Here is a 15,399-nt window from a genome sequence, read left to right as displayed (position 1 = left end):
TGGATGATTATAAAGTAAAAGTAAATACAGTACCTGATTTATATTTGTTGCTAGTGTGACCCTATACACAGATAACATTTAAGATTTGCCATACTGTCTTACCAATAGGTTATCTATCAAATTAATCACTGACAAAACTTGATTTTCATTGTAGATCAAAGACCAAGCTCACCAATTCGACATCAGGGGAGGAATGACGAGCTTGAGCGTGATGAAAGAAGAGAGGAACGAAGAGTAGACAGAGTGGAGGACAGGAGAGACGAAAGGGCGCGGGAGAGAGATCGGGAGCGGGAACGGGAGCGAGAGCGAGAGAGGGAACGCGAGCGGGAGAGAGAGAAGGAGAGAGAGCTGGAGAGAGAGCGCGCCAGGGAGCGGGAGAGAGAGCGGGAGAGAGAGAAAGAGAGAGACCGGGAGAGGGAGAGAGATCGCGACCACGATCGAGAGAGGGAAAGAGAGAGGGAGCGAGACAGGGAAAAAGAGCGGGAGCGAGAGCGAGAAGAGCGGGAGCGGGAGCGGGAGCGAGAGCGGGAACGAGAAAGGGCAAGAGAAAGGGATAAAGAACGCGAGCGCCAGAGGGACTGGGAAGACAAAGACAAGGGACGAGATGACCGCAGAGAAAAGCGGGAAGATATCCGAGAAGACCGGAATCCAAGAGATGGACACGAGGAGAGGAAGTCAAAGTAAGAGTGATGCTGAACCAGGTTTTTACAGATACTTCAGTGAGGAATTCAGACAGTTCCATTTAATGCTTCTCAGCGTGCCCCTGATAGCCTGCTAATTCTTGTTCCTCTGTAGTTTCCTGTGTTTCAGTCTTATGTGTTTAAACTCTTTTGAATTGTCTAGGAAAAAAAAATAAGTTTTCTCATTCTACTTTCTGTATCCAAGGGATAAAGTTAATAATTCTTGTTCATTGTTTTATTACAGTCATTTTTGATGGCACACTGGTTCATTTGCCTACTATAGACTTCTTTTTAACAAGAGTCCAACCTAAAAGTGGTGGAATCATTGGATTTATATCCCATCATATCCATTTTATAACTAGTTAATAGAGTTGGCTTATCACCAGGAGATAATGCTTGTGCTATTCTTGATAATCCTTCATGAGTTTTGTGTACTTAGAAGTCTGAGGTGACTACCCCCAGGCTGCAGAAGCATTCACAGTGTCTTAGAACTGAGGAAATTCCTGTAACCACTGCCTAGCCAGAAGAAGATGAGAGAGAGAGGAAGCATCTCTTGGGTGGTAGAGTTGTAGTAGGTTACTGGAATCAAAAGATGTGTTTTTACTATCCGATATATATAAGGGTGTTTTCTCTTTTCTTTTCTCTCTCACCTCCCCTTTTTTAAAATACCCCCCAAAATATATTTGTTCAGGTATCTGTGAAGTCCAGGGTTAGTTTTTTGTTTGTTTGTTTTATTGAAGTATAGTCAGTTACAATGTGTCAACTTCTGGTGTACAGCTTAATGTCGCAGTCATGATTAGTTTTTATTTGTTCTGATGCGACTGTATCCAGCTTCTCAAACAAAGCATCAAGAATGATATCTCTCCACTATTTTCTTCTGTATTAGTTTTAGACTCAGGAAGGTTTTCTCCAAATGATGGCTAAGATGACCCCAGAGTTAAACGTATCAGCTCAGCATCCCTCCTTGTGCTGGCACTCTTGTTGAGAAATAGACAAGGGAGCAAAGCCAGTCACCTTAGCCATGAGAATTCTGGGCTCTGACTGGTCATCTTGAGGTTTTATAGACACAAACCCAAACTTATTGGAATTAAGTGCTTTTTTTAAAAAAAAAAAACCAACTGGAATAAAGTGTATAGTTAAGTTTATTAAAACAAACTGGAAATAATTTATTTATCTTTTAATTTCTTTGCCCTTACCTCCAGCTCATTTGCCTCATGATGAATACAGCCTCTCTGCTTTAGGCTTTTTTCATCATTTCTATTATGGATTATGGTTATAGACAAACAACCTAGCATAGAAGTGGAGGCTTCTTTCATCAGGTCTTGCCTTCCCGTCAGTCTGAAGCCAAGGTTTTCTGTAGTTCACTCTCTGGCTTCCCTCTCCCCACGTTTAAAAAAAAAAAAAATCTTACATTAACATAAAATTCAGATATTACCTTTAACACATATAGGCACATAATACATACTATTTCTCTTTCCTTGTGTGACCTCTTTAGCTGTCTTCTAAGATTAAAAGTCTTAAATCTTTGTTATTTATTTACTATTCAGTCCTGTGCTTTTATATTTTCTATGCATCTGATCTCAGTTTACCATAGCCAAAGTTTTTTTGGTTTTTTCACAGCTAGACATTCCAAGCATTGACAAGGGCCCAAGAAACTTAAAAGTCAACAGTTCTATAAAATAACCAGTTGTTTGAGATTAATTATATGAGATTAATATCTTGATGTTTTTATCAATCGTATTGTCATCTTAGTAGCCGGATTTATACAGTACTTTTGTTTTTAACCACTGTTACGTAGAAGGTTTGCTGAATTGCCATAGTATTTATTTTACTGTAATTTTGTTTCTGAAGATACTTCCTTGAAATTAAATTTCTTCTTTGCATGTTTTAAATTTTCTTGTGTTATCAGTTATCTCTTGCTGTGTATCAAACCGCACAAGAAGTTAGAAATTTAAAACCACCACCATTTATTTGATCATGATTCTGTGGGTTAGCATTTTGGCTGGGCTCAGCAGAGTGGGTCTTCTCCTGGTCTCACTTGGCATCACTTTTGCTCCTCCAGTCAATCTGGCAGTTCAGCTGGGTCTGAATGACCCAAAATAGCCTCACTCACATGTCTGGCAATTGGTGCTGGCTGTTGCTTAGGACTTCTTATTTTCTCTTCCACTTGACTTCACATCCTCCAGTAGTATAAATTCTGCTTTTGTGTATAATAGTAGAAACACACCAAGAAGGCAAAAGCAGAAACTTTAAGGCTTCTTGAGTCCTAAATCTCTAGACTTAGACAGTGTCATTTTCACCACATCCTCTTGTCAAGTCACTGGGCCAACCCAGATTCAGAGAGTGGGGAAACATATGGCCTAATGATGGCAGGAGCTTTGGATAAGGAATTGCACAAGCTTGGGCCTGTGAGTTGTCATACTACACCTGGGGCCTCCTTCTTTTCCACCTGGTTGCTCATCTACATAAAAGAGTGGTCAAAGAAATTCTTGTGCTCCTGTGCTGCAGTGTTTCTCAGCTTTTGGCCGTAGTATTCAGCAAACTCCAACGTGAGTTTAAAAAAAAAAAAAGTGGTCAAGATTTAATGAAAATATATAAGAAAACACTAGAATAACTTAACTACCTAGAGATATACGTTAGTCATTTAAAGTTTAACTGAAGAACAAGAAATAAAGTGAACGTATGAATTATTTTGTCACCAAACAGGTGTGTTAGTTCTAAGAGGTAAGAAGGAACCAGTTTTTACAGTGTACCCACAGCGTGACTGGCCCTGGGCTTATGGCATAACTAGTTTATTCCTCACTGCAGTTTTATGTGATGGACTCTCATTTTTTCCCTTATTTTCAGATGGAAAAGGTAAGGTTCAGTGACTTCTAGGAACTTACCTAAGATTGCGTAATAAGTAACATGACTATAAATTCAGCTCAAGTCTTTTTTTGACTCCAGAGCCAGTACTAGATTTTCTCATTTGGCTTTCCAGCATAAGGTATTTCTGTACCATAAAAAGGTAAAACTAATGAGTGAGTTTCGGTAGAGGGTGCATTGATTCCTCAGCTGTATGTTACCACTTTGCAGTAATTAAATCTGGCAAATCTCAGTTGAGTATTTCTACATGTATAATGAAAAAAAGAACTATTGCCATGTATTTTAAGTCCACAGCTGTTAGTCTTAACAAATGAAGAATTTTATTAAAGATGCTGAATACCCTTTGTATGATATAAATAGTGCTGACAGTATTGCTATCCTACAATTATATATTCTAGTTACTATAAGTAAAGAAGTAATAGTAAAAATGTAGTAAAGAAATCTATTTTTCATCCCCTGGAATTTTATAAATTACGTTTGTCTGATTTAGGAAGCGCTATAGAAATGAAGGGAGTCCTAGCCCTCGTCAGTCACCTAAGCGCCGGCGGGAACATTCCCCTGACAGTGACACTTACAACAGTGGAGATGACAAAAGTAAGCAGAATCTGTTTTCTGTGTTTCCATAGTCATACTCATTTGTAGCCATGACACCATTCTTTGACATCAGTAGGAAATGATGAGTTAAGGTTTAAAATTTTTTCTTGCTCCACTGCCTTTGAATACTTCCCATTGTCACTAAAGTGTATATTGAAAATACAGCCATTTTATCATAATGGCACTATTTCCTGCTATTTGTAGTAAAGCCATATTTTAATTTTTACTGAAATTACTGTTACTTTTAAAGTTTTAAAATGAAAAGTGAGAGACTGGTTTATTATTATTTATATGTAACATGCAATATGTTAGCATGGTGAAAGTGTGATTACTTTTATCTTTTTGAATAGATGAAAAACACAGACTCTTGAGCCAGGTTGTTCGACCTCACGAATCTCGTTCTCTTAGTCCATCACACCTTACAGAAGACAGGCAGGGAAGATGGAAAGAAGAAGATCGTAAACCAGAAAGAAAAGAAAGTTCAAGGCGCTATGAAGAGCAGGAGTTCAAAGAGAAAGTTTCTTCTGTAGACAAGCAGAGAGACCAGGCAGAAATCCCAGAGAGCTCAAGATCTCGTGTACAAGACATGATCGGACACCACCTGTCTGAAGACCGAGACACATCTGATCGAGCCCACGATGAAAACAAGAAAAAAGCAAAAATTCAAAAGAAACCTATTAAGAAAAAGAAAGAGGATGATATTGGAATAGAGAGGGGTAACACAGAGACAGCATCTGAAGATGGTCAAGTATTTTCACCAAAAAAAGGACAAAAGAAGAAAAGTGTTGAAAAAAAGCGTAAGAGATCCAGAGGGGATTCTGATATTTCTGATGAAGAAGCAGTCCAGCAGAGTAAGAAGAAAAGAGGCCCACGGACTCCCCCTATAACAACCAAAGAGGAACTGGTTGAAATTTCCAATGATAAGGATGGCACTCTAGAGGATCTTCAGAAAAAGGAAGACACAGCATTCAGTGACTGGTCTGATGAGGACGTGCCCGACCGTGCAGAGGTGACAGAACCAGAGCATGCTGCCACAACTGCTACTCCTGGAAGGACTCCTTCTCCATCTTCGCTTCCTCCTCCTCCTCCTCCAGCTTCTGCTTTGACTTCTGCTGCTATTGCTTCCACCAGCTTCACCTCTGCCACCACCATTTCCAGCTCTGCCACCTCTACCAACACCACCAATCCAACCAGTGAAGATTCACATAGGAAATGCCACAGAACACGAGTAGAAAAAGTAGAGGCACCTCATGTTACTATAGACGATGCGCCACATCGCAAGCCAGTGGATCAAAAGAGGAGTAGCAGCCTTGGCAGCAATCGGAGTAATCGTAGCCATACATCCGGCCGCCTACGCTCCCCATCCAATGATTCTGCACATCGGAGTGGAGATGACCAAAGCGGTCGAAAGCGAGTACTGCATAGTGGCTCAAGAGACAGAGAAAAAACGAAAAGTCTGGAAGTCACAGGAGAGAGGAAATCTAGGATTGACCAGCTAAAGCGTGGAGAACCCAGTCGAAGTACTTCTTCAGGTAATAAAATGAATTATAATCTAACCAGTGTTTCCTATGTTAGTGTATTTTATAGTTTACTGTTTTATATAAATTATAATTTTAAAGTAAATGCTAAATTGGTTACTTTATACACTGCCTTAAATTTCAAGGAACTTGAAGTAAAAGCTTAACCATCCCACCAAAGTGTTACGTGTTACATTAATATCAGTGTTATAGTAGAAGTACATTCAATGATGTCAGTCAGTTTAATATTAGGATTTTAGTAGAAATGCTGATTTTAGTAGAAACCCTGATGTCAATTGGTTTAATATCAAGATTTTAGTAGAAACACTTGGAATGCTTGGTGGAAACATTTATGTATTCAAGTCCTCTATTGATGCCTGAAATTTTAACCTTCCAGCTGTTCTTCCTGCAGCTGATGCTTTGTCTTTTGACCACAGAAAATAAGGTAGGGGGACAGGAAGAGATCAGATAACGAAATGATCAATTTTCTGTTACTGCTTAACCATTTTATGTACTTATTTCTTTGAAGATATTTTGTGGTTATAGTGGAAATAAACAAGGAAACATGCTTTTTACATGTTTTAATTAGCACTTTAATTGAGAAAGGGATTGATAAATTGTAAGTTTTAAAGGACCTTAAAATGAAGCATTTTATTTATTTTATCACATGTTAACTCTTTAGTATAAATATGGTATATTTATTTTAGATCGCCAGGATTCAAGAAGCCATAGTTCAAGAAGAAGTTCTCCTGAGTCAGATCGACAGGTCCATTCAAGGTCAGGGTCGTTTGATAGCAGAGATAGGCTTCAGGAGCGTGAACGTTATGAGCATGATAGAGAGCGGGAGAGAGAGAGGAGAGATGCAAGGCAGAGGGAGTGGGAGCGAGATGCCGATAAAGACTGGCCACGGAACAGGGACCGAGACCGACTACGGGAACGCGAGAGAGAACGAGACAAAAGAAGAGACTTGGACAGGGAAAGAGAGAGACTGATCTCTGACTCCATGGAAAGGGACAGGGACAGAGACCGAACTTTTGAGAGTTCTCAAATTGAGTCTGTAAAACGCAGTGAAGCAAAACTGGAGAATGAACATGAAAGAGACCTAGAAGGCACTTCCCGAGACTCTGTAGCTTTGGACAAGGAGAGAATGGATAAAGATTTAGGATCTGTGCAGGGATTTGAAGATACCAATAAAGCTGAAAGAACTGAGAGTGTGGAAGGTGAGTATCATGCTTTTTGTCTGTTACACTACTCCGTTCCTTTTCAGGTTTCACAGGTAACAAGTATTTCTGTTTGAAAGGTCATCTGATACGCGTATTGACTCTATTGTTTTTTAGGGAAACTAGATTTTATAAGGAAAAGCCCTATGATACTTTAGAAGTGTGCTCCCCTCATTGGTACTATTAAGATAGACTTGGTTCAAATGTGCCTAAGTGGAATAAAAGATTACAGTCATCCCTCGGTCCCTCAGTATCTGTGGGGAATGGATTCCAGAGCCCTCCACAGATACTAAAACCTGAGGGTGCCAGGTCCCTTATTAAATGACTCCCTGCTCCTAGAAGGGGATCCTGAGAATTCCACATCAACCCTTTTGCCCGCTCAGAGCCAGCCTCAGCTGTGTGGAACATCTGCTCTCCACTCTTCACCCCGATATGCTCTGCAGACTGACTCGTGCCCCTGCATTCTCTGAATGGGCTACGTTCTCCAGCCTTCTCCGTGCCCTCTCTTCCCATTGCCTGATAGACTTTTCCCTTTGTCTTCTCTTACTCAAACTGCGAGTGCCGTTATTATTTCCTCTATGAGCCGCCTTTGCTAAAGGTGCTTACTCTCAGATTGCCATAGCGGCTTGTTTATACATCTTTAATAGCATCCTTGCACTGTATTGTAATTATTTTCCCATGGTTTTCTCCCCACTGTACTGTACTTCTTTGTTAGGCATCATAGCTTTTCATTTCTTTACCATGGAGACTATAGCAGGGGCACAGTAATGGCTGATGGAAGGAGGTATGTTCTGCCTGTCTATACGTGCACCATACCTTATTCTTTGGTGAATTATAGCCCAGGTTAACAATAGTAATGGCCCCCCTGAGAATTCTCCTGGAAATTCTGCCTCCATAAACTGTCCAATTCTGATACCACTGTTGTTCTGACATAACCCCCAAGAAACTTCTGGGATATTACGTACATAAGCGGTAATATTTAATTATTCTTTTCATTTGATATATTATAGCTCTGGTCCCAGAATAAAATTCACATTCTTTTAAAACTATAAGCATCTTTGTATCTTTTGGTTATTTGATTAGATATATTCTAGTATGCCAATTGTTACATATTTTTTCTACTTGACAAAAACATTTCTACCCAAACATTTCTTCACATTCATTTTAATCTCAATTTTGAATTTAAATAGCATCAATTTGTGAGCCATAGTACTAATGGCAGTACAGTCTTGGGGTATAGTTGAATATAATGGAACTGATCATTATAATGATTCTCTCATGATTAGAGTCTGTGCCCTTCATCCCTAAAACATACTGTTCATTGGTTGTGATCACAGATAACATAGCGTAGAAATTTATGGGTGAATTTACCTATTGTGAAGTGAAAAATCTTATTCATAAAAGTAGGAAAATTAGTTTGATAAGGTTGAAAAATTAAAAATCCTATTGTTTGTATTTATGTTTAGATGTATATTTATATAATGAAGTTATTAAAATTGTTTACCTTAGAGGTGAATTGGTGGTATGAGATTATTACAGAATTTAATAGAGTAGAAAATTATTTGAATGACTAAAAATATCTCATAGTTTATTGTATTTTATTTGCTACAATTTATATGTATAGAGCATATGTTGCATTTTGAAAACTAGTGTTACAAACTCAGAAAAGTGTGTGGATAACACCTGATTAGAAATAGTGTAGTATGTGGTTTTATGATAGTTCAGATTCAAAACTAATTCACAAGGAAACAAAGCTTTAGCCGAGGTAGTTGAGAAAAACCAGTAAAGTAAGAAATGGAAGGTACACTAGTGGTTACTAACAGAAATACTTTAAAATTGTATGACAACTTTTTTTTTTGACAACATTCTTTTAAAACTTCCATTCATTAATTAAAAGAAAACATTGGAATAGGAAAGATAAATTGGGAGATGGGGGAAATAAATGGCATTTCTACATTTTTACTTCATTATGGAGTTCTTCATATCATGAATGAAGTATTAATGAACTAAGATTTAAAAGTTTCAAATAAATTTTACTAATTCGCTTATAAGTTCTTTAATGAGTTTATTTCAGTAAAGAAATTGATGCATCCTTTTGAAATAAGTAGATTTCTCTGGATTTACTTGAAGATTTATTATAAAAAATTAATACAACATAATCAACATTAACATGTTAGTGGTAGATTTTATTTCTCATATTTTAATTGTAATCTTATAACCTAGTTTGATATTGCTGTTCATATTGTGTTCTTGCCATTAAAACTAAACTAATCTTTAAGTTTTCTTTTGTAATTAGCAAGTGTTTTGAATAATTAGGAAATACAGTTTTCAAATAAAAAAATGCTTTTCAAATTTTTTTTAGTGTGCACAGCCTCTCCTCTTTGGATTCACTTAGCTGTGCCTTTTCCTTAACACTCTCTTTGAGCTGAAATTAATTTTTCTATTTAGTAGGAGATGATGAATCCAAGTTAGATGATGTGCATTCATTAGGATCTGGTGCTGGAGAAGGATATGAGCCAATCAGTGATGATGAACTAGATGAAATTCTGGCAGGTGATGCTGAAAAGAGGGAGGACCAACAGGATGAAGAGAAGATGCCAGGTAATCATTTGTAGAGGTAGCTGAACATAAGAATTAATTATGGTACTGATGTATTCTTTGTTTCCTTTCAGTTAGAATTTTCCCATTTATGTTTTAATTAACTTTGAAAGGCCAATAAAATGAAAATTAATATGCTCTGCTCATTTTTAAGTAGACATTGCCTGTAGATTTGAAAGGGCATTATTTAAAATATTAAAATTGTAAGATTTCCTTTCCAGAGTTTAAGATTCATTTTATATGACCTGGAATCTAACCAAACCCTGCTTGTCTAGCAGTGTTCTAGATGATCGGTGTATGATACAGAGCTTCACAACTGTGCTGCCACAAACCAACTTTTGAAACAACCATTCAGAAATTTACAAAGGTTGAAATTATATTTGAACACTGTTTATATACTTCTTTCTATCAATATTCTGAATCCAGTCATTATTTTGACTTATAGTATTTTATTTATTCCCAGAATGTACTCCAGTGACTACACTAAGAAGCAACAATCTTTAATGTTCTTTTGGGGGTTTTTTCGTTTTTATCATAGTGAGGGTCTTTGCTTTCTTTGGGTATGTAGAATATTAAATTTTTATTTTGACTTAAATTTGTTCTTATATTCTATAATTTTTCTACTAATGTATAACATATGTGAGTGTTATTTTTATTATCATCAGCTATTGGGTATTTCTAAATAGAATATTGTTTTATTAATTTCCTAAACTGTTCCTTATCAATGGATAGGCCATTTGTTCTGTTTTAATCATAGCCACTGCATGTTTCTTAAAGTAATTTCATAATGAATTATTTGTATGCCTGTGTGTGTTTGTGTATGCATGCACACATACAAAGTAAATATATTCCTAGATTTAAACCTTGAAAGAATTCTAGTACCAAGTTGCAAAATGTCAGACCTTATCTTAGTGAAATAATGGAGTTCTTTCATTGAGGATCTCTCAAGCAGTTTATTTGTAGCAGTGGGTTTGCTTAGGCTTTTGTTTGCTTGCCCGTTTTTTTGGTTTTGGGGATCTTTATTGAAGTATAATTGACATACATTATATTAATTTTAGGTATGCAGTGTAATGATTCAACATTTGTATACATTGCAGAATGATCACATTAAGTCTAGTTACCATCTGCCACCATGCAGTCACAAAATTTTTTTTCTTGTGATGAGAACTTTCCACTTTTACTCTCTAGGAACTTTTAATGTTGAAATACAGTGTTATTGACTATAGTTACCATGTTGTACTTTACACCCCCGTGATTTATTTACTTTATAGAAGTTTGTTTATTTTATTTTATGGAAGTTTCCACCTCTTGATACCCTTCACCTATTTTATCTAACCTTCAAATCCATTCCCCTCTGGAAACCACCAGTCTATTCTCTGTATCTGTGAGTTTGGTTTTCTTTTTGTTTTGTTTGATTCTTTTGGTTTTTTTTTAGATTCCACATATGAGTGAAATCATACTTACCTTTCTCTGACTTATTTCAGTTAGTGGGATGAGGTCCATCCATGTGCCTCAAATGGCAAGATTTCATTCTTATGGCTGAGTAGCATTCCATTGTGTGTGTGTGTGTGTGTGTGTGTGTACCTTCTTTACCCATTCATCTGTTGATGGACACTTAGGTTGTTTCTGTACTTTGGCTATTGTAAATAATGCTACAGTGAACAGACGGGTGCATATGTCTCTTCAAATTAGTGTTCGTATTTTCCTTAGATAAATACCCAGAAGTGGAATTGTTGAATCATATGGTAGTTCTATTTTTAGTTTTTTAAGGAACCTCCATATTGTTTTCCATACTGGTTGTACCAATTCACATTTCCATCAGCAGTGCACAAGAGTATCCTTTTCTCCTCATCCTTGTCATCCTTATTATTTCTGGTCTTCTTGATAATAGCTGTTCTGACAGGTGTGAGATGATAATATTGTGGTTTCAGTTTGTATTTTCCTGATGATTAGTGATGTTGAGCCTCTTTTCATATGCCTATTGGCCATCTATATACCTTCTTTGGGAAAATGTCTATTCAGATCCTCTGCCCATTTTTTACGAGATTGCTTGTTTTTTTTTTTGGGTATTGAGCTGTATGAGTTCTTAATATATTTTAGATATTAACCCCTTAATGGATATTTTAGTTGCAGATATCTTCTCCCATTCAGTATGTTGCCTTTTTATTTTGTTGATGGTTTCATTTGCTGTGCAGAAGCTTTTTTGATGTAGTCCCACTTCTTTATTTTTGCTTTGGTTGCTGTTGTATTTGGAGTCAGTTCCAAAATAATATCAGCAAGAGTGATATCAAAGAGCTTAATGCTTCTTTTTTCTTGTAGGATTTTTGTGGATTCAGGTCTTGCATTCAAATCTTTAATCCATTTTGAGTTAATTTGTATGGTATAAGATAATGGTCCAGTTTTATTATTTTGCATATGGCTATCTGCTTTTCCCAAGACCAGTTATTGAAGAGACTGCTTTCTTTCCTCAATGTATATTCTTGGCTTCTTTATCATAAATTAATTGACCATATATGTATGGATTTATTTCTGGGCTCTCTATTCTGTTCCATTGATCTATGTGTCTGTTTTGTTTTTGTTTTTTAAATTATTTTTATTTATTTATTTTTTAGGGGGGAGAGGTCATTAGGTTTATTCATTTTAATGGAGGTGCTGGGGATTGAACCCAGGACCTTGTGCACGCCAAGTGGGCACTCTACCACTGAGCTATACCCTCCCCACTAAGGAAATCTTAAAATAAGCATCTTAAATTTCATTTTTTTTTCACTCTTTTTGTGGGTGTAAACAAACATGTAACAGAGTTGGAGTGTGTGAGCCAGTTTCAGTTAGCCTTTTTGTGGAGTTCGCTGAGTAGATACAACTTAGTTTGTCTTGTTGCTCTATTCTTTTGTCACCACACATTCTGGAGTTTTCTGATCAGTTTTAGTTTAAAATATTCTATCCCACGAGTAAATTTTTATCTGTCAGATCATGTGTTCTGATTTTTGGTTCATAAAATATGGTCAAGGTGTCAACTAGCTTCTGCCCCTGTTCACCTGGCTGCCCGAGATAGCACGCCCTAAATGGTATCCCAAAATGACACAGCCAATGTGACTTTTGTCCACCTTAGTTTCCTCTTTTTGTTTCCATCCAACTGGTGGTTTTGCCATTTAGCTGTGTTTCAGAAGGCATGCCATGGCAGGATTCCCTAATCCTGAATCCACTGTGCTTTCTGCCCTTCACGTCTCTAAAGAATGCCAGCATTTCTTTTTTTTTATTTAACATTTTTTGTTGAGTTATAGTCATTTTATGTGTCTGTTTTTATGCCAGTATTATACTGCTTTGATTATTATAGCTTTGTAGTATAGTTTGAATCAGGGAGCATGATCCTAATATTAAGTGTTCCAATTCATGAACATGAAATATCTTTCCATTTATTAGTCCTCTTCAGTTTCTTTTGTCAATGTCTTACAGTTTTCAGTGTATAGATCTTTCACTTCCTTGGTTAAATTTATTTCTAGGTATTTTATATTCTTTTTGATGTGATTGTAAATGAGAATTTCTTAATTTCTCTTTCTGATAGTTTGTTGTTTGTGTATAGAAATACAGTCAATTTCTGTATATTAATTTTACACCCTGCAACTTTACTGAATTCATTTATTAGTTCTAATAGTTTTTGGTGGAGTCTTTAGGATTTTCTATATATATAATCATTTTGTCCACAAGTAATGATAGTTAAATTTCTTTCTTTCCAATTTGGATGCCTTTTATTTCTTTTTCTTGTCTGATTCCTGTGGTTAGACCTTCCAATACTGTGTTGAATAAAAGTGGCAGGAGTGGGCATCCTTGTCCTGTTCCTAATCTTAGAGGAAATGCTCTCAGTTTGTCACCATTGAGTGTGATGTTAGCTGTGGATTTGTCATATATGGTCTCTAATTATGTTGATATATGCCCCCTATATATTGACTTTCTGTAGAGTTTTCATTATAAATGGATATTGAATTTTGGCAAAAGCTTTTTCTGGTATTGAGACGATCATATGATTTTATTCTTCAGTTTGTTGACATAGTATATCACATTGATTGATTTGTGGCTATTGAACTGTCCTTGCATCCCTAGAGTAAATACATTTGATCATAGTGTTTGATCCTTTTAGTGTATAGTTGAATGCAGTTTACTGATATTTTCTTAAGGATTTCTGCATCTATGTTCATCAGTGATAATAGCCTATAGTTTTTTTGTGGTATCTTTGTTGGTTTTTGGTATCAATGTGATCCTGGCCTCATAGAATGAATTTGGAGAGGTATTCCTTCCTCTGCAATTTTTTCAAATAGTTTGAGAATGATAGGCATTAACTCTTCTCTAAATGTTTGGTAGAATTTACCTGTGAAGCTATCTGGTCCTGGACTTCTGTTGCAGAGTCTTTATTACTGATGATGTTTCATTACTGGTAATTGGTCTGTTGATATTCTTGATTTTTTTCCTGTTTCAGTCTTGGGAGATTATACATTTCTAGGAATTTGTCCATTTCTTCTAGGTTTTCCATTTTATTGGTATATAGTTATTCATAGTAATCTCTTATGATTCTTTGTATTTCTGCAGTATAAATATCAGAAGGTTTTTTTTACATCTCCGTTGATTTCTCTTTTGACTCATTGGTTGTTCTGTAGCATGTTGTTTAATCTCCACATATTTGTGATTTTTCCAGTTTTATTTTTGTAATTGATTGCTAATTTCATACCACTGCTGTCAGAAAAGATGCTTAGTGATTTCAGTCTTAAATTTATTGGAACTTGTTTTACAGCCTAGCATATGATCTGTATTGGAGAATGTTCCTTGGGCCCTTGAGAAGAATGTGTATTTTGCTCCTTTTGAATAGAATGTTATGTGGATAGACAGATATCTTTTAAGTCTATCTGGTGTTATGTGTCATTCAAGGCTTGTTGATTTTCTCTCTGGATGATCTAGCCATTGATTTGAGTTGGGTATTACAGTCCCCTACTATTACTGTACTATTGTCAATTTCTCACTTTAGTTTGTTAATATTTGCTTTATATATTTAGGTGCTATGTTGAGTGCAAATTTACAAATATTATCTCTTGTTGGATTGACCCCTTTATGTAATGCCTATCTTTGTGTTCTATAACATTCTTTAAGTCTATTTTGTGTGATACAAGTGTAAGTATAGCTACCCTAGCTTTTTTTTTTGCTTTTTTTTTTTGGTTTCTGTTTGCATGAAATGTCTTTTTTCATCGCTTCACTTTCTATGTATGTATGTCTTTCCATCTGAGGTAAGTCTCTTGTAAGCAGCATATAATTGGGTCTTATTAGTGTATCCATTCAGCCACTCTGTCTTTGGTGAATTTAGCTCATTTACATTTACAGTAATTATTGATAGGTATGGAGTTACTATTGCCATTTTGTTAATTGTTTTCTGGCTGGTTTGTGGTTGCTCTGTGTTTCTTCTCTTGCTTTCTTCCCTTGTGGTTTGATGACTTCTACAGTATTATGCTTGGATTCTTTTCTCATTATCTTTTGTGTATCTGTTTAGGTTTTTGCTTTATGGTTACCAGGATGCTCATATAGAGCAGCCTGTATCTATTTACATTGATAACAGGTTAAGTTTGAACATAGTCTAAAACTCTGCCTTTTTACTTTCCCCTTACACTCACATTTTATGTTCTGATGTCACATTTTGCATCTTTTTATTTTGTGTATCCCTCAACTAATTATTGTAGTTATAGTTATTCTACTTACGTCTTTTAACCTTCATATTAGCTTTATAAGTGATTAATCTACTTTTACTGTATATTCACCTTTACCAATGAGATTTTTAAGTTCATATGTTTTCTTGTTACTAATTGTTGCTCTTTCTTTTCAGCTTAAAGATGTCCCTTTAACAAGTCTTGTAGAGCCAGTTTTGTGCTGATGAACTCCTTTAGCTTT

The 15,399-nt window shown here is 36.1% G+C and overlaps 1 protein-coding gene across 8 annotated transcripts in view; it reads left to right on the top strand.

Annotated features, from left to right (window-relative positions):
• Positions 1 to 15,399, top strand: part of ZC3H13 (zinc finger CCCH-type containing 13) — a 94,030-nt gene that overhangs the window by 69,150 nt on the left and 9,481 nt on the right. For 6 of the 8 annotated variants that reach the window (XM_031466003.2, XM_031466000.2, XM_031466002.2 and 3 more), the window contains 5 exons: positions 155 to 680; positions 4,036 to 4,139; positions 4,490 to 5,671; positions 6,364 to 6,876; positions 9,325 to 9,477. In XM_031466003.2, the coding sequence (XP_031321863.1) occupies positions 155 to 680; positions 4,036 to 4,139; positions 4,490 to 5,671; positions 6,364 to 6,876; positions 9,325 to 9,477 (2,478 nt within the window). The remainder of the gene's footprint in view (positions 1 to 154; positions 681 to 4,035; positions 4,140 to 4,489; positions 5,672 to 6,363; positions 6,877 to 9,324; positions 9,478 to 15,399) is intronic. The other 2 variants (XM_064493149.1, XM_064493151.1) reach the window with 1 other exon arrangement.

Source organism: Camelus dromedarius, chromosome 13 (genome assembly GCF_036321535.1).
Source record: "Camelus dromedarius isolate mCamDro1 chromosome 13, mCamDro1.pat, whole genome shotgun sequence".
Taxonomy (NCBI): Eukaryota; Metazoa; Chordata; class Mammalia; order Artiodactyla; family Camelidae; genus Camelus; species Camelus dromedarius.
The sequence above is the reverse complement of the archived record's forward strand: the minus strand, read 5'-3'. Positions and strand labels throughout refer to the sequence as shown.